Source organism: Artemia sp. Qi Xiang Cuo, chromosome 6 (genome assembly GCF_049724085.1).
Source record: "Artemia sp. Qi Xiang Cuo chromosome 6, ASM4972408v1, whole genome shotgun sequence".
Lineage (NCBI taxonomy): Eukaryota > Metazoa > Arthropoda > Branchiopoda > Anostraca > Artemiidae > Artemia > Artemia sp. Qi Xiang Cuo.
The window spans coordinates 51,462,412-51,483,335 of record NC_142799.1 but is presented as its reverse complement, the minus strand read 5'-3'; the positions used below and the strand labels follow the sequence as shown (position 1 = coordinate 51,483,335).

Here is a 20,924-nt window from a genome sequence, read left to right as displayed (position 1 = left end):
TCAAAAACGTTCAAAAATTAAATAAAAAAAACAAGTTTTTTAAACTGAAAGTAAGGAGCGACATTAAAACTTAAAACGAACAGAAATTATTCCGCATATGAAAGGGACTGTCCCCTCCTCAACGCCTCGCTCTTTACGCTAAAGTTTGACTCTGTCTTACAACTTTATTTTTTAAAACAATAAAAAACTTTAGCGTAAAGCGCGGGGCGTTGCGGAGGCGACAGTCCCTTTCATATACGTATATTTATTACTAATAAAAACGTTCGTAAATAAAATTAAACAAGTTTCGAGAAAGCCATTTAACTAAATAAAAGTAAATTAATATGAAATTTTTTTTTAATTATTCATGTACGATGAGCCAAGATCAAAACCTGCATTTATTCAAAAACGTTCAAAAATTAAATTAAAAAAAACAAGTTTTTTAAACTGAAAGTAAGGAGCGAAATTAAAGCTTAAAACGAACGGAAATTATTCCGTATATGAAAGGGACTGTCCCCTCTTCAAGGCCTCGCTCTTTACGCAAAAGGTTGACTCTGTCTCACAACTTTATGTTTTAAAACAATAAAAAACTTTAGCGTAAAGAGCGAGGCGTTGGGGAGGGGACAGTCCCTTTCATATACGGAATAATTTCTGTTCGTTTTAAGTTTTAATCTCGCTCCTTACTTTCAGTTTAAAAAACTTGTTTTTTTTAATTTATAGCTTACAGGACTTGTAGACAGAGCTAGTCAGATCTCTATGAAGACAAAGCATCTTTAAGTTTGAAAGCACTCAGGACAAGAAAATAAGGCCACGGGAACGTCTTGATACAACAAATAAGGAAACAAATCTGGTTGCATTGATTGGAGACATCCCATCTTTTTTAAGACAACAAAACAGAATAATTTTTCATAAATGACTTTTAAGTCGATTTATATAAACACAAAAAAGTTACGACAAAATAGAACACAAAACATTCGTTTAGTAAAGTAGAGGATGAAGATACGTGTAAATGAAATACCCCCTAAAAGTTATAGAATCTTAAATGAAAATCACACCATCAGATTCAGTGTATCAGAGCATCTTACTATAGAGGTTTCAAGCTCCTATCTCCAAAAAGGTGGAATTTTGTATTTTTTGCCAGAAGAAATATCACGGATGCTTTTTTTTTTTTCAGGCGTGATCGTATCAACCCAGTGGTCATAGAATATCGTAATAGGGCTCATTCGAACGGAAATTGAAATTTCTATTGCCCCATTTAAGCTATCCAAAAAATTAGAGGGTAACTAGGCCCACACTCATTGCTTTCCTAAGGCCATCCTACGTTCATTGCTTTCCCAAAGTCACCTGATCAAAATTTTGAAAAATCCATTTTTTTCAGCATAGTCGAAAAATTTAATAGCTATATCTTTGAGGATGACTTAATCCCCAACAGTCCCAAAGGAAGGGCTTCAAGTTGTGAACTTTGCCCATTGTTTGGGTAAACCAGTACACATAGTACTGGTTATTGGGAAGTATACAGACGTTTTCAAGGAGGATTTTTTTCTGCTGGGGGGGGGGGGGTGAGAGGAAAAAGTTACGTGGTAGGATCTTTTCATAGAGGAATTTTTCATGGGGGAAGGGAATTTTCCATGAAGGGGCGCCAGATTTCCCAACATAATTTAAAAAGCGATCATAAATTAAATTAAAAAAACAAGTTTTTTCACCTGACAGTAAAGAGCAACATTAAAACTTAAAATGAACAAAATTATTAATTATATGAGGGTTTTTTCCCCCCTCGTCAGTACCTCGCTCTTTACGCAAAAGTTTTTTTTTACTGATTTCATAAGATCTATTTATTCTAATTAAACCCTTTGTAATTCAGAGGTCATTTTTTAAAGAATTGGAATAAAATTTGAACTTTACTTTCAGTAACTTTCAGTTGAAAAAAAACTTTTTTTATTTTATTTCAAACATAAAGATAACAGTTATTGCTACGGATCAATAGTTGAATCCTAAAAATCACAGGTCTTCAAATTAACAATCAAGTCAAAATTAAAACGAATAGAAATAACGTTAAATAAGAGCAGAACTATCGCTCTCCTAATCCTCCTAAAAGCCAAAGTGTCCCTTGTTCTTTATTGAAAACAAAATATGTGTATTCCAAACATTTTCTCTTTTATAGTTGTAACACAGAAAAATCAAAATTTGCTGTTTGTTTATTATCAAAATAATTTCGTTTGTTATTAAGAACCTATTATTTTGTTGCTGTCGATATTCTTACAAGTAAGAAAATCACAGTTCAAAATCCTTATGGTTTTCAGTAAAACACAAATGACGCTCAAGCAATTTAGAGAGTCTGATAGAAGGGGCAAGGGCGTTCCTTCTTATTTGTGGTAGCTCTTATTTGTGAACTTTGAATAGCCTTGTGATATTATTTTTTTTTGGTGTTGATGATGCTATTACAAATAAAAATCCCACTGATCAAAATACAAATTGTTTTTAGTAAAGCAAAAATGACACTCACCTTTAGAAGATTTAGGGGGTGGTAGCTGTAGCCCTATGTATAGCTATTTCTGTTTGTTTTGAGCTTAGATTCTAACTTGGTTCTTTACTTTACTTTGAAAAACTAATTTTTAGGAGAACTTTTTAAGTTAATATTAAGAAATCGTTGTAATTAAACCGTAGAAATCAAATAGTTCGTGGTAACTAACTGTAAGTAAGGAGTGACTCGTAGTAATATTTTTAGAAATTCTAAAGAAGGAAATGAACTTTGATAGCAATAAACACATCAGAATAACTAACATTCTTTGGTGATCCCAAATATACACAATTCATTAGCTTTTGAATTGCTTACTTAAAATTATGAGCACAAGAGAATTTCAGAGAATTTCAGTTCGAGAATTGCAGAAAAAAAGGAAAATGCCCCTAAGAAAATGATCTTGATGATAATTACATTATCCGAACCAGCAAATTATACGGTTTCTTTAAAAGCATTTCTTAACCTTTGATTATTTTGAGCTGCGGTTCGTTCTTTACTATGTTGCAGCAATTGCTGCAACCATGACCACAAAAAAGTTAAGCAATTTAAACAGCACGGGAAAAAGTAAAATTTATTTTCTGCTTTAATCGATTAGTTGATTCGAAATACGACTTAGATTTTTTTGTGTCAGTTTCAAACATCCTATCTTTATTTATTTTTCTAGGGCCCTTTGGTTCACATTGCAAGTATGGTTGCTTCTTTGATGTCAAAATTTGTAACTTCGCTCAAAGGAACCTATGAAAACGAATCAAGGAAAATAGAATTGCTTGCTGCAGCGTGTGCTGTTGGAGTATCAGCATGCTTTGGTGCCCCCATTGGTGGTAAACTTTTTAAAAGTTTTACTTTACCTCAATATTTCTTAAGCCTAGTTTTTATTCGTGCTCTCTTTCAAACCTTCAATCAACCATGGGTTTTAAGCATACAAAATGTCTAAAGCTCATCTACAGCACGATTCTCTTTTTTATTTTAGCTGAAAAAGTAAGGAGGGGTGCTTAAATCCACTTGATTTTACTATTGTATATCATTTTTATTATTATTACATCTTTTTTTGTCTATATTTTCATTTCCTTTTGTTTGTATGGTTGTCGAGCCTATATTTTATATCAAATATTAATACTAAAAAGAATCTGCTTTCAATGCCGACCCCAGGTATATAATATAAAACTTATTCATCAAAGGTTAATAGCATGAGAAAAAGAGGGAAAATACCCTCCAAAAGAGAAAGGAAAAAATGAAGTCTTGTTTTAAAATATAATATAATAATATAAAACTTATTCATCAAAGGTTAATAGCATGAGAAAAATTACACAAGTTCAGAAAAGAGGGAAAATACCCTCCAAAAGAGAAAGGAAAAAATGAAGTCTTGCTCTATTTTGGTACTAAATAAATTCTAAAAAAAGAAAAATCTAATTATAATTTTTTTATTTCAGAAGCAATATTAAAGTATTAAATATTATTTCGGAAACCTCTCAAATGATGCGCGATAGGCTCTGTATTTTCACTCACGTTCTGCTGAAGCTTTCTCAGCAAATTAAGAAAAAAGTGGAAAAAAAACACACCAAGCAAAAAGAAAGGAGGCACAGAATTAACATTTAGAGACACTTAACCTTTATATTTAAAGCAGCAAAAGATTATGAAAGGTAAAGGAGGGATATTAACCTCAAAACCCACTTTTAAAGCTTAAGTTTGGCTAGTGCTTCCATGAAACCCTCTTTGAATGTCACAAAGATAATTAGTTGGCAAATACAAATGTTCTTTTTACCGAATATGTTTTAGATTTTTGAAGTAAAATTAAGGTGTTTAAAGCAAATACGACTAAATGAGCTCTTTCGTTCTCGAAGTATTGAGCTAATAAATTACGAAAAACGTTTTTTAGATAAAAGTATAAAAAGAATGAAGTATTAACTTAAAACAAGAGAAAATATCCCATGTGTGATGGGATCTTCCATCTACGCTGTCAAACCCTCCCCTGGTTCACAATTAATTTTGATTCTTCCCATGCTTCAAAACAGAAAAATCTAACATAGGTCTCACAGAAAAATATAATGTCATAACGATAAAAGGGATTGTTCATTGGCATTGGTTTTAAATAATAAGCTAATGGTTTAAATACTTAAAAATGTAATGGGTAAATAAATGTATTCCATTACAAAATGGTTATGTTTGATAAACCCAATATCTCCAGCAATGTAAGATTGTAGCGTAAAGAACTGGTGATTGATGGGGAGGGTAGCCCATATCCCTTCCTGTAATAAACAGGATAGTGTCTGTTGATTTCAAACTTTAGTGTAGTTCTTTGCTTTCATTTAAAAACCTTGTTTCGTTTAAACATTGTCCTATATATATATACCTAGTATATATATATATATATATATATATATATATATATATATATATATATATATATATATATATATATATATATATATATATATATATATATATATATATATATATATATATATATATATATATATATACATATATAGTATATATATACTATATATACTATATATACTATATATATATATATATATATATATATATATATATATATATATATATATATATATATATATTTTTATATATATATATATATATATATATATATATATATATATATATATATATATATATATATATATATATATATATATATATATATATATATATATATATATATATATATATATATATATATATATATATATATATATATATCTTATGTTTTTTACTTATGCCACTGTAGATACAGCAAATAGCTTTGCCTGAGAGCAATGCAATTGATAGGTCAAACTCAGACTAAATGGGTAGGATTTATTACTATTATTAAATAAAAAAAACAAGTTTTTTAAACTGAAAGTAAGGAGCGACATTAAAACTTAAAACGAACAGAAATTATTCCGTATGTGAAAGGGGCTGTCCCCTCCTCACCGCTTCGCTCTTTACGCTAAAGTTTTTTATTGTTTTAAAGGTAAAGTGGGGAAAAAGAGTCAAACTTTAGCGTACAGAGCGAGGCGTTGAGGAGGGGACAGCCCATTTCATATACGAAATAATTTCTGATCGTTTTTAGTTTTAATGTCGCTCCTTACTTTCAGTTTAAAAAACTTGTTTTTTATTTAATTTCTGATCGTTTTTTAGTTAATGCAGCTTTTATTTTGGCTCACCGTCATTGAATAAGTAAACAAAATTTGCATAAAAATTTTACTGTTCTTTTGCTAAATGGATGTCTCTAAACTTGGTTATGACGTACTTTACAAATTAACTTACGTAACTAACTTCTATATTCGTATATTTTTCTTCTGTCAAAAAATACAAAGTTGCAGATTTTTGCAGATATGAGCTTGAAACCTATGTAATAGGGTTTTCTGATACGCTGAATCTGACGGTGGGATTTTCATTAAAATTCTTTCACTTGTAGGGGATGTTTCCCCCTCTTTAAAACATTGGGTAAATTGTTTCAGGCTCGTATCCTTTGATGAGTAATACTAAACTTAATAAAATTTATATATTTAGAATCAGCATTATAAACACATTTTTTTGATACAATTATTGACATAAAAATTCCGTTTTTAAAATTTTCGATTACTATTGAGCCGTATCGCTTGTTTTTTTAATGTTTTTTTTATTGCGTATATGTTATTACGTATATGAGGCAGTTCTCCCCTTAGTCAATACCACGCTCTTTACGTTAAAAGTTAAAAAAAATTTTGATTCACAAACCCCTGAATCACAAAGGCCGTTTAATTAGAATAGATAGCTCTTTTGAAAGCACGAAAAAAAACCGTAGCGTAAAGAGCGAGGTATTGACTTGGGGGACAACCCCCTCATATACGTTATAATTTCTGTTAGTTTTAAATTCTAATGTTGCTTCTTACTTTCAGTTGAAAAAACTTGTTTCTTTTAATTCAATTTCTGATCGTTTTTTAAATAATGCTTGGAAATCCGGCGCCCCCTTCATAGAAATGTCCCTTACCCCAAAGAAACATACTCCACGGAAATATTCTCCAGAGTAACCCCATCCTCTAGCCCCCCCCCCTCCAGAAAAAAAATCCTTCCTGAAAATGTCTGTATACTTCCCAATAACCAATAAATAATGCTGGCAAGTCCGGCGCCCCCTTCATGGCAATTTCCCTTCTCCCATGAAAACTACCTTCATGGACAGATCCTCCAACATAACCCCCGACCCCCCCCCCCAATACCAGAAAAAAACCCTCCTGAAAACTTCTGTATGCTTCCCAATAACCAATACTATATGTTAACATTGGGTAAAGTTCATAACTTTTAGTCCTCCCCCTGAGGACTTCGGGGGATTAAGTCATCCTAAAGACATATTTATCATATTTTCGACGATGCTGAACAAAATGGCTATCTCAAAATTTTGATCGGGTGACTTTGGGAAAAAAAATAAGCGTGGGAGGGGGGCTAGTTGCCCTCCAATTTCTTTGATCACTTAAAAATGGCACTAGAACTTTTAATTTCTGTTCTAATGAGCCCTCTCCCGATATTCTAGGAGCACTGGGTCGATACGATCACCCCTGGGAAAAAAAACAAATAAACACGCATCCGTGATCTTTGTTCTTGCAAAAAAATACAAAATTCCACATTTTTGCAGATAGGAGCCTGAAACCTCTACAGTAGGGTTCTCTGATATGCTGAATATGATGGTGTGACGTTCATTAAGGTTCTATAACTTTTAGGGGGTCTTTTCCCCTTTTTTTGAAAATCAGCCAAATTTTCTCAGGCGCGTAACTTTTGATGGGTAGCACTAAAATTGATGAAAGTTATATATTTGAAATCAGCATTGAAATCTGATTCTTTTGATGTATCTGTTGGTATCAAAAACCCGTTTTCTAGAGTTTCGGTTACCATTGAGCCGGGTCGCTCCTTACAGTTCGTTACCACGAACTGTTTGATAGTTATAAATCTTTTTATTATTGTTTTTTTTTCTTTGTTCCGACAGTTTTATCTTTTTTCTAGTATATTTGTAAATTAGGAGTAAAGTTTAATGTAAATAGTGATCCAGTACAATTGGCCAAATAATAGTCTGAAATTAGCGTACAAATCCCGTCATAGATCTTAATATTAGTTGTGTCTTAGTTAGACAGTAGCTCATTTGTGATTTACTTAGTTCATATGGTGATGCGATATTTTGAATTTGTTACAAGTGTGATTTTTTCTCATCCATTAAATTTTATGCCATAATTGTTTTGCATTTCTTCAAGCAGAAAAAATTGTTTTAATCAGAATTATCAGAATTCTGATAAAAATAAGGTTGCAACTCTTGTTTTAGCGAAATGAATTTTAAGCACTCGTGGTTATTCAAAAATTCTAGTTTGAGAGAATATGGACTTTGTTTGTCAGTTGATTATTTTTCCACATTTCTTAGTTTATTACGTTACCTTCTTATAAATCGTTAACATATCTATAACTTTTATCTACAGGAGTTTTGTTCAGCATAGAGGTAACGTCAGTTTTCTTCGCTATACGGAGCTATTGGAGAGGCTTCTACTCAGCCGTTTTCGGCACACTGACTTTTAGGCTTCTGGCATACTGGTATGAAGACCATGGTGAGTAGCCTTTTAAGGTATTTCATAGTTTTCATTGCTGACAACAGAGCGGCAGCTTTTTGTCGAGGATTGAAAAGAAATATATCTTGGTTTGCGATTATCTTTTTCTCTTCATTGTGCACGTCTTTCACGGAGACGTGCACAACGGGCAGCCTGCCCAGGAGTGCTTCAAACAAACAACAACAAACAATAACATCTTTTTCTTTTTAACTGTTTCTATTTCTTGGCACATCTAAGAACTTTAGACTTTAAGACTCAAAATAGAATTTCCTTAAAGTCTACGGTTTTCCTTCGTACAATTTTTTGTATTACTATATTTAATAGCTGAGTATCACATTTAACTAAGCAATTGTATGATGTAAATGTTTTTTCTTTTAGATACGATTACTGCCATCTTTAGGACAAACTTTTTGGAGCTTCCATATGATCCACACGAGCTTTTCATTTACTCTATATTTGGGTGAGTACCCAGTTCCTTTTCTTTAACGTCTTTTTGTAATTGAGAATTTGGCTTTGGTTTGGTCAAACCTCAAATAATAGCTGAATCGTACTTTTTTTCTCTTTGGACTTGAATTAGCCTATAAGCTTAGAAGGGTCACCCCTTAAAAGGATTTTGTGCAATTCTTGCCAGAGCATGAGTATTGTGTGTGTTAAATTATAATATTTAAAAATTTTTAAAATTTTAATATTTTAAAATTTAGTTATAAATCAACTGAATAGTGACTATAATAACTGCAGTTCTTTTTTTTAATCATAATACACAGCAAAACTATGCTTGGGTGCTTAAGATTGGATAAGGTAAAATTGGTAAAATAAGCTACTCTCTAGGAAATAAAGGGCGAAATTGGTGTTTTGGAGTTGCCCTGTAGCTAAAAGACCAGTTAAGCGTTTTTTTTAAACATCAATTACAGCTTTTAATAAAATTTTATAATGATTCTGAATTTTCTGGGCTTAAAAAAGCTAATGCCCCTTCATCTAGACTTTATCAATTTAATTAACTGTCTGGTTTATCCCTCTGGTAATCTTGTGCCTAAGGTAATACCTCAGCAATTGGACAGGGTCTGATTTCGGACATCTATTTTGTAACAAAATGATTAAAAAATAAATAAATCAAATTTGCCATTATTTGGGAGTAAAATCATACTAGGCATTTATTCTATATATAAACCTAAGAAATGTTACCCTAACAACCTTGCACATTTGAATAGCCACATTCCTCATACCATATACATGCTATTTTTTATTTATTTATAAAATTACGGAATACAATTAAAAATGAGGTTTGTAAAACTTTGATGGCTTTGATTAACTAAGTACTGGATTATAAGAGCGTAGCATTTAGTCACTTTCAGTCATTAAGACTGTCTTAAACAACATTGCTTGCAAATCTAACTCCTCTCTTTCAGAATTAGATTCTGATTCAGAAAACCGTGCCGTTTTCAAAGCCCCCCCCCGTAAAAAAAAGTCTTGGCTATGTCCCTGAGGATTATATATCAATTTCTACATCCACCTTCCTATCGTATCTCCCTTAGAGCTAATTCAGTATTTATCTGAATATTCTTCTAACACAACTGCTGTAACGCAAGGGCCGTTAAACAAGAATAAGAATATGTAAGTATTAAACCCTGTTTTTAATAAAATAACACTATGCACTATGGACAATTACATTCTCGACCATCCTTCTCTGGAAAATTGCAAAATTGTGTATCTTGTTGCCTTAGGTTTCAGGTATATATTTCATTTAATTGCTTAATTTTCATCAAGACTGCAAAGAAAAGGCCTTAGAGCTTTTACGGTTAGGAGAGAGGAAAAGGAACAGTAGCAAAACTTGAGTGTGTATAGTCCGGGAGCCACTAAAGCGTATCTCGTTTATTTCTGAGTTGAGGTGGTCAGAAAGACACAGTCAGTTTGACAATAGTTTCCCACTATATCGACCATGCTGAATCCGAATATGGGTAGGGGCAAAAATGGAGATCACGGCTTGACCTTGTAAAAGCAAAAAAAACACCCTTTTTAGGCCTATAAAACGTGTACAGACTGTTTATTTTCTTTCTAAGGTTGTACCACTCCGATTTAGTGGTGCGACATCTCAATTTGGTCCTAATATAGTCTTCTCATAGAATATGTTAAATTTTTTCCGATATCTTGTATAGCCCAGGAGCTATAGGCTAATATTTATTGATTTTCCCCGAAAATCTCATAATTCAAAGGTTCATTTTCAACTAAACAATGTATCTCGGACCTTTATATACTTTTTGTGTTTTTCAGTTTTTTCCAGAATTTACCTTTCGTATTTAGGTTCACATTTCCGTAAAGTTCAAAGCTTAAACTGTTCGGTGAAGCCGTGCAGAATTTTTTGAAAAAGTGTAGGCCTAAAAATATATGCAAAAATACATTTGTCCAAAATGATGATGTGACACATCTTTTATGCTAGAATTTAACGCCAAATCCGAATATGAACTTTACTTCGCAGCCCAATCTTAACTTCGTTTGTTATAGGCTAATTACTTATTTGTAGGCCTAAATTTTTTTTTTTTTGATAAATGGTATTGCAGGACATGTTTTTATGCCAAATTTTGACGCCGAGTCCAACGGTAGTGTCATCATGGTCATCGTGTTTCAACTTTAGTTGCTATATGCTATTTAATTTGCTATAAACTCCGATTTTCTTACAAATATAGTTGTAAATCCAGATTATAATCAACCTACGAAGCTTTGCAAGGTAGTAAACGGACACGGTGCCTTCCCAAGGCCAGAACACAATTTGCACTTTACTGAAAAAAATAGAAATGAATGTGCATTGTCAGTTTAATTTACATATACTGATATTTAGTAATCAGAACGTTAATATTATTTGATTTATTAAAGTTACAAAAGTAAAAACATTTAATTTTTTTTCAGTAAAGTGCAAATTATGTTCTGGCCTAGGGAAGGTATAGGGGTTTTGAGCACAACTTATGTTAATTTCTGCTCATTTTGAGTTTGACTCGGTTATTTATTGTAATTTCTGTTCGTTTTGGGTTTCATTTATTAATCGATGCTCATGTGCGGTAGATTCATGCCTGGTGGATTATTTGATTTTATTTTTGCTAATTTTTTGTTTAATGTTTTGAGTTCATTAATTCTCATCGAAAAACTTATTTTGTAGAAAAAGTTTTTTTAAATTAATTTCTGTTCGTTTTATATTGACATAGTCTTTTCAGGGAAGAAGAAAATAATACCTTAAATCTTTTTGTTTTTTAAGACTTTATAGTTTGGCCTGGAAATTTGACTCACTTTCGACAATTAAAAAGGACAATTTCAATTTCCAAACAAATGAGCCCTTTTTGAAATTTTTACAACAACTTTCTATATAAACCTTATATGACCCCAGGGCATAACTTACAACCCTTGCACTGAGGGGTCTGAGAGGGTTATTATCCTATAATACCTAATTTCCAGAACTTTCGACTACGTTAAACAAAATGGACGTCTCAAAATTTTGGTTGGATGTGAATGGGGAAATGGTGGGCGTGAGAGGGGGTTAGTTACCCTTCAATCACTTTAGACTATTAAAAGGGCACTAGCCCTTTAATTTTTCGATTGAATGAGCCCTTTATGATGTTTTTACTACATCGCTTTCTATAAAAACCTTACATGCTCCCAGGGCTTTAGTTACAAACCTTGCCCTGAAGGCTGTGGGGGAGTTTCCTCCTCAAAAACATAATTTCTATCTGGAAATCAACTACGCTCAACAAAATGGCTATATCAAAATGTTGATTGGATGTGTTTCGGGAAATGGTGGGCGTGGAACGGGTGTTAATCACCCTACAGTCACTTTCGACTATTAAAAAGAGCACACGGCACTCTAATATCCAACTATATGATCCCCTTTTGTAGTTTTTACGACAACTTTTTCGATACAAAGTGCCTTGCTCTAAAGGAAAAAATAATAAATAATACACTTTGCCAACATCGTTCTTATATGCCCTCAGGGCATAAATTAAAACCCTTGCCCCGAGGGTTATAGGGGAGTGTCCTCCTCAAAAACATATTTTCTGTCTGTAAATCAACTACGCTAAACAAAATGGCTATCTCATAATTTTGATTGGATGTGGTTAGGGGAATGATGGGCGTGGAGGGAGCTGGTTGCCCTCCAGTTCCCTTCGAATGTTAACGCGAGTACCGGCCATTTGAATTCCTAATTGTATGAGCCTTTTTTGTAGTTTCTACGACAACGCTTTCTATACAAATCTTATATGCTCACAGGGCATTATTAACAGTTCTTGCCCCGAGGGCTCTGGGGGAGTGACCTCCTCAAAAACATAATTTCTATCTGGAAATCAACTACGGTGAACAAAATGGATATCTCAAATTTTGATTGGATGTGTTTGGGAAAATGGTGGGCGTGGAAGGGGTGTTAGTTGCCTTCCAATCACTTTCGACTATTAAAAAGGGCACAATCCACTCTAATTTTCTATGGAATGAGCCCTTTTCGAAGTTTCTACGACAACTTCTTCGATATGAAGTGCCCTTGTCTAAAGGAAAAAAATAATAAATAATACATTGTGCCAACATCATTCTTATATGCCCTCCGGGCATAACTTAAAACCCTTGCCCTGAGGGTTGTGGGGGAGTGACCTCCTCAAAAATATATTTTCTATCTGGAAATCAACTACGCTGAACAAAATGGCTATCTCAAAATTTTGATAGGATGTGTTTGGGAGAATGATGGTCGTGGGGGGGGGGCGAGTTACCCTCCAATCACTTTCGACTATTAAAAGGGGAACTAGCCACTCCAATTTCCAATCGAATGAGCCGTTTTCGAAGTTTCTATGACAACTCCTTCGATTCGAAGTGCCCTGGTCTAAGACCAAGAAATAAACAATACATTGTGCCCATATCGTTCTTTACTTAGGCAGCGCTATTGCGCTGGCTATGATTGACGAAACGTACCCAAAGTTGTTTCCACAGCCGCCGGCACTGTTCAACAGAAGTAGTCCAATTTTGCTCCACGACAAAACCTGTTAACACATATTTCACAAATTATCGACCGAAAGTTAAACGAATTGAGCGTCGAAGTTTAGAATCACCCGCCATATTCGCCAGACCTCTTTTGAACTAGGAAAAAAAAAAGAACAAGAACACATTGAAGCCTTATGCCACTTTCTTAAAGGCAACGCTAGAGGGTTACCTGTGATCTACATACCAATTCGGAAAAATATTCAATAGAATTTTTAGGTTACAAAATGTCACGTTTTATCAAAAATTTAAATGATCCCATATTAAGATTACGTTTTAGATAGAATGAAGGTGTTCTTTTCATTGATATCTCTAGCTCATTCCATCTCTTAATCATAACCTTTTTGGATTAATATTTTGTTTATTTGTCGAGGGCATGTCGTTCTTTCTTTTTGAATACCGATATTAAAACTTAAAATTAGCAATATTATTTTCATATATCAGGGGCCTGTCTCTTGGTAAGCCGCTACTCTTTGCGTTTATTCCTTAAAAACTCCAACTTAATGCCCTAAGCCGTTCCTAAGATATTGCAGATACACCCTTTTGACAGCGTAGATACACAGTGTCCCTTGATTTAGTTCAACATCCCCCTTCACATTCCCTGGAAGTTTCAATTAATATCCTTAGCCGTTTTTGAGATGATACACTAGCCATTCCCTATTCTTTTGTGGAAAAAAATATATTTCCACAAAAGACATTTTTTGCAGATAAGTAAAGAGCTAAATTAACCAAAAAATGAGCAATTATAAAGTAAAATAATTTTTCAAGCGTAAAACTACCATAAATTATCATCAATAAGTAAATGAAACCCAAAACACACGGAAATTACAATAAATAGCCGAGACAAACTCAAAGTGAGCAGATACTAAGAGGAGTAGGACTGATTTCCCCCACACCTTCTAAAGACCAGAACATAACTGGCACTATACTGAAAATAGTCTTTATTTCGAGCTAAATGTTTTTATTTCTCAGAATGTTAGAAAAAAGGATAAAAAATCACTATCATAACCAAGAATACGGAAAAAACATAAATGTGGATTTACAGGTTAATATATATGCTGACATTCATTCCTGAAAGTCTCTTTTAACTTTGGATTTATTAAAGTTCATAAAAGAGAAAAAATTTAAAATGTATTTTATTTTTAGCGAAGTGCAAATTATGTTCTAATTTTTAAAAGGCATGGGGGTGTCAGCTCTTCTAAAGTGAAGTTGAATTAAATTAAAATATACGGTGTGCATTCAGGTTGCCAAAACAGCGTATCAGTAATATCATCGGAACGGCTTGGAGTATGACATTGAAACTTACAGGGGTTGTTGTGAAGGATGTTCAACTAACCCGAAGTCAATATTTGCATTCTAATACTACTACTGCTACTGCTACTACTACTACAGCTGCTACTACTACCGCTACTACTACTTCTACTATTTACTGATAAGACTTATTTGACTCGGCAGATGAGGACCGACAGTCTGGAAAAACCATAGGAATGTGAAGTATGCAAAAAAACAAATTCTTGGAAGGCAAATTTAACTCAGCATACGATCACCCATAATGGTAAAAAAAACATATGAATGTGAAGCGTGCAAAAATTGATTTACTAAAGAATAGAATAGAAATTTAACTCTACTCATTATCACTCATAATGGCAAAACACGCTGATAAATTGTACGCATGCCAAGTATGCAAAACTAAATTTTGTCAAATGGAATCTGTGTATGATGAGCTTTTCGCTGTGGTGGAAAACCGTGTGGTGGTGAACATGAAGAAATAAAATGTACCCTCTAAGATGATTGAATTGACTTTACTTACGAGGCCCCACAATAGTGAATAGCCATATGAATGTAAAGTATATAAAAATAAGTTCTGTCGCAAGACAAATTTGACTCTGCACATGAAAACCCTCCAATAGTGAGAAACAATACCATTGCGAAGTATACAAAATAAACTTTGTTACAAACACCCATTGCATATGAGATCCAACAAAAGGAAAACGCCATATTAACGTTAAGCATAGAAAAATTAGTTTAGCGGCGACAAGCATTAGACTCTGTATTTGATATCCCATAATTGTAAAAACAACTAGACAAATATGAATTATGCGAAAGAAAATGCTTCAGGAGCTATATAGTGCTAGAATAATATATTAATAAGAGTAAAATATCATAGGCAGCGCAATAGCGCTGCCTAAGCAAAGAGCGACGTAGGGACAATGTATTTTCTTTCACCAAGGCACTTCATATAGAAGAAGTTGTCGTAGAAAATTCGGAAGGAGCTCATTTGATCGGAAATTGAATGTTCTAGTGCGCTTCTTAAGAGTCAAAAGTGATTAGGGGCAACGAGCCCCCCCCCCCACCCTTCCACACCCATTAATTCCCTTAACATATCCAATAAAAATTTGAGATAGACTTTGTTAGGCATAGTTGAAAGGTCAGTAACTATGTTTCTGGGGATCCCCCTACTGCCCTCTGTCAACCCCCCCTCCCTGCAGACCTCGGGGCAAGGGCTGTAGGTTCACCCATTGTTTACACATAGTATTCATCCAGTACTTACATATAGTTTTTTTTATTGAGAATTTTGGGCCTGTTAGACCTTAAGTGTCACAAAAGACCAAAGACCAAATCAAGAATGATTGAATGTATAAATTTGGAACTTTTAGGAAATGATGTGGGGGTGATCAACTGACCAAAAAGGCGATATTCGCACGTTACAATTACTACTAGCACTACTACTACAATTATTACTACATCTACACCTACTTCTTCTGTAGCGAGTACTTCCAAGGCTGAGTGAATTGAAATAAAAATTTGAGGAAATGTTGAGGGAAAACTTGAGCCAGATCAAAACATACTATGTGGATACACATTGTCAAAAGAGCGCATCAGTAATATCTTTGGAATGGCTTATTGTATTAAGAGCATCATTAGGGGACATTCATACTGACCAAAAGGCAACATATGCATACTACTACTGCTAGTAATGCTGCTCCTATTACTGTTAATACTACTACTTATACAACACTACTGCTGGCCCTACTACTACCACTACTACTATGATACTACTACTATTAAGGCTAAAGGTATGAAGGTGAAAAATAAAGATAATATTGAGGGGAAATCTGGACTAAATCAAAACACACTGTCAATCAATCAATGAATTTATTCAATCAATAAACTCAACAAAATACACTTCAATATAAACTCCCCCGTAAGGCCGTATGGCCAGGAAAGAAACAGGGGAGAAACAAAAATGAAACAAATACAGAAAAAACAAAAACATCTTCGACATCATACATTCACACCTTTAAGAGACTCAACACAAGAAAGAAAAAAAAATCAATAAATAAAAAAATTCATAAAATACAATGATCAACATAAAAATAAGAAGCAAAAAAAAGTCCAAAAATCAAAAACTAAGCAGATTGATTGATCAATCAATCAATCATTTTATTCAACCAATAAATTTACGACAAAAACACATCAATATAGAACTCCTCATAAGGTTCTATGGCCAGTAAAAAAAACAGGGGAAAACCAGAAATGGCATAAATACTAAAAAAAAAAAAAAAGAAAAAAATTCAATATAATGCATTGCATTTCAACCTTTCAAAGAAACAACGCACACACAAAACAGAGAAGACAAAAAAACAATAATTAAAAAACCCAAACAAAAAGCCATTTTATGAGACCCCCCCAAACAAACGAACAAAAAAAAGATGTAGGACAATCCAATAAATTAAACCAAATTCTAAATATATATTTGAAACCAAACCACAAAAAATATTAGACAAACTCAGTACCCCTCACAACAAGTGTTTCCAACCCGCTACCAGAAAAAATCCCCCCTGAAACCATCTATATATTTCCCAATAACCAATGCTACATTTAAACATTGGGCAAAGCTTATAACTTGCAGCCCACCCCCCTGGGACTGTAGGGGATTAATTCATCCTGAAAGTCATATTTCTTATATTTTTCGACCATGCTGAACAAATGGCTATCTCAATATTTTAATCGTGTGACTCTGGAAAAAAAATAAGCGTCGGAGGGGGCCTAGTTGCCCTCCATTTTTTGGTCACTTAAAAAGGGCACTAGAACTTTTAATTTCCGTTGGAATGAACCCTCCTGCGATATTCTAGGACCACTGGGTCTATACAATCACCCCTGGGAAAAAAAAAAATTAACACGCATCCGCGGTCTTTCTTCTGGCAAAAATATAAAATTTCACTTTTTTGTAGATAGGAGCTTGAAACCTCTACAATGGAGTTCGCTGATACGTTGAATCTGATGGTGCGATTTTCATTAAGGCTCTATGAGTTTTAGGGGGTGTTTCCCCCTTTTTTCCAAAATAAGAGAAATTGTTCAGGCGCGTAACTTTTGATGGGTAAGACTAAACTTAATGAAACTAATATATTTGGAATCAGCAAAATAAGCCAATTCTTTTGATATATCTATTGGTATCAAAATTCCTTTTGGTATCGAAATGTAGGTACAGTGAATGCACGCTATGGGCATACAGTGAAGAGACCGCATCAGCAATGGCTCAGGAACGGCTTATGGTATTAAGTTGAACCTTCCAGTCTGTGTTGAGGGGCTGTTGAGAAAACTAAAGGTGCTATATGCACACTGCTAGTAATGCTACTGTTACTATTACTACAGCTATTGCTACTGCTGAAGTTAAGTGTATTAAGTTGAAGCTTTCAAGGAATGTTAAGGCGGACGTTGAACTAAATCAAAAAGAACCTTGAGCATGAAGATTGTCAAAAGGATGTAACAGAAATATCTCAGGAACGGCTTACATTATTAAGTTGGACCTTTCAGAGTATGTTGCGGCGGATCTTGAACTAACCAAAATGCAGTATGTGTATACTAATGCTATGATTGCTGTAACTAATGAGGCCAAAGGCATTAAGGTGAAACTTCTAGGGACGTCCAGGGGCAGTTTTAATTAATCTAAAAAAACTATATGCATGCAGCTCTTCAAAAGGGCATATAAGCAATATCGAATGCAGCGCAGCGCAATCATAAGTAGTTTTAAATGAGCTCATTCGATTGGAATTAAAAATTCTAGTACCCTTTTTAACAGTCAAAGTGATTGGAGGGCAAGCAGCCCCCTCCCAAGCCCATTAATTCTCCAAACATATCCATTCAAAATTTTGAGATAAGAATTTTATTAGGCATAGTTGAAAAGTCTAGTAACTATATCTTTCGGGATATTGGGGATATCACCCCCCCACAGCCCTCAGAGCAAGAGCTTTTAGTATTACAATTTGCCCAGTGTTTATATACAGTATTTGTTATTGAGAAAGAAGGTATATTTTACCTTTGTACTTCAGAAAGACAAACTGTATTCAAGAGAAGGTTTCAGAGAATGTTGAGGGGAGTGTTGAATAAATCTTATTTTGACTAAATCAAAACACGTTATTTGCATACAGGTTGTCAAAGCAGGGAATTCAAGAGCGACAGAAGGTATTAATTTGGAACTTTATAGAAATGATGAGGGGAATGAACGATTGACCAAGGTAATGTTGATGGGGATGTTGAACTAACCGAAAAGTATTATGGGCTTGTTAACACTATTGCTACTATTGCAACTGCTATGATTGCTTCTTCTACTGAGGTTAACTATATTAAGGTGAAACTTTCAGGGAATATTTAGGGGGTGTTGAAGTAAATCAAAAGAGTATTAAGATGAAACTTTCAAGGCGTATTAAGATGGATGTTGAACTAACCAAAAGGCAATCTGTGCATATTGCTAATACTAGTTCTCCTGCTGCTACTATTTTGTTTTTACTATTACTATTATTACTACGACTATTAACAATGCGGCGGAGGGTTGGAATTTGAAACTTTCAGGGAATATTTTTTTTTAGGGGGGGGGGGGTTATTGTTGAACTAAAAACACACATTCTGTATATCAAGAGCATTTCTGGAATAGTCTAGTTTATTAAGTTGAAACTTTCGGGACATATTAAGAGGGGTATTGAATAAAGCAAAATGCAAAATGTACATCCAGTATCTCAGAAACGGCTTGGAAACGGCGTATTAAATTGAAGCTAACCGGGCATGATGAGGGAATGTTGTACTAGACCAACGAGGCACAATGTGGATACCATTGCTGCTTAATACTAACACTACTACTGCTATCACGAATACTACTTCTATTGCTCCTACTATCAATTCTGTCAGAGTGTAGGGTATAACGATTATAGGGTATACACTATACCCTAGAATAGGGTATATGAATATGAACTTTCACGGAAAGTTTTGTTGCTTTAAAACTAAATCAAGAGGCACTACGTGTACACTGGCTGCCAACAAGACATCTAGGCAACATCTCAAGAACGACTGAGGGTATTAAGTTAAAACTTACAGGGCTACAATTATTACCACTTTTGCTCCTACAATTAAACTAAATCCAAAGCGTTTAAGTGAAGCCAGGTTGTAAAAATAACACAGATACATTGGGCAAGGAAATAAATTTCATTTTTAAGGAAAATCCAAAGAGGTGTAAAGCTAAATTAAAAAATAACAATCTGGTTCAAAATTTCAAAACGACGTATTGTATCAAAAATTATCTGAACATTTTCTCCAACATATAAACAGTAAGCCAAACTATTTATTCTTATAGGAAAGAACACCAAAAAGGTTTAAAGTATAATTCCTTTTACAATGAAAAAGACAATGTCAATAATAAACATAAATTAACTATAAAAAATTTTTCAACAAAAGAAATTTTTCAAAGAATATTAATGAGCTACATTAAAACAAAAATGAGCAGAGATAAAGTCAAATAACTTTCCCAGCGTAAAACCCTCACAAATCACCATCAATAAATAACTGAAACCCAAAACGAAAGAAAATTATAATAAATAACCGAGTCAAATTAAAAACGCGTAGAAAGTAAAATGAGTAGGGTTGACTCCCCCAGGTCTTCTGAAGACCAGAGTCGTTCCTAAGGGGGACCGGGTGAGCTGTCTTGGGTGCCTAAGCCGGGGGACAGGATGCCACGGCTGGGGGATTGCCTACTTTGATCAAAATGTCATTCTGATCCTGCTTTTTAAATAGATTTGAGGCGGAAGGGGTGCTATAATTAATTTTTGCCTGGGCACAGCCAACCCTAAGAACGGCTCTGCTGAATACCAGAACATAATTTGCACCTTACTGAAAATAAAAATCATTTTAAGCATTTTCCCTTTTTTAACTTTAATAAATTCAAAATTATTAAGATGTTAAGGAATACATATCAGTAGATGTGTATTTAAACGTCAATCCACAGTCATCTGTTGTTTTTTCAGTAATCTTGGTTATAATGGTGTTTCTTTTTATGTTGTGAGAAATAGAAACATTCAGCTCGAAGTAAGGATTGTTTTACCTAAAGTGCAAATTATGTTCTTGTCTTAAAAAGGCGTGGGGGGGGGTCATTCCTACTAATCTTGGTTTCTGCTCGTTTTGAGTATGACTCAGTTATTTATCGTAATTTCTTTTCGTCTTTGTATTTCATTTATTTATTGGTGGTGATTTATGGTAGTTATACGCTTGAAAAAATTATTTTACTTTATTTCTGATCATTTTTGGTTTGATGTAGCTCTTCACTTTTCTTTCCAAAACTTCTTTTGTTGATTTTTTTTTAAATTAATGTCTAAAAAGACTAAAGTGTTTTATGATGTTTTATTGTTTAGCAATTATCTTAGTCAATAAAAAACAAGTTGAAAAAGAAGAAAAACAAATCGAAACTGTTTATTCTGATGAACCAAACTTCTTAAAATTGCAAAAATTCGGCGAATTGTATGGAAAGTACAGTAATTATAGGAGAAACCAGGATAGCCTCCTTCATGCAGATGGTGGGAGAGGAGTAG

General features: G+C 33.7%; 1 protein-coding gene across 2 annotated transcripts in view; it reads left to right on the top strand.

The window, feature by feature from the left end:
• Positions 1-20,924, top strand: part of LOC148951351 (chloride channel protein 2-like) — a 128,008-nt gene that overhangs the window by 18,737 nt on the left and 88,347 nt on the right. For both annotated transcript variants that reach the window (XM_089090247.1, XM_089090246.1), the window contains exons 5-7: positions 3,162-3,318; positions 7,942-8,067; positions 8,446-8,527. In XM_089090247.1, coding sequence (XP_088946373.1) covers positions 3,162-3,318; positions 7,942-8,067; positions 8,446-8,527 — 365 coding nt within the window. The remainder of the gene's footprint in view (positions 1-3,161; positions 3,319-7,941; positions 8,068-8,445; positions 8,528-20,924) is intronic.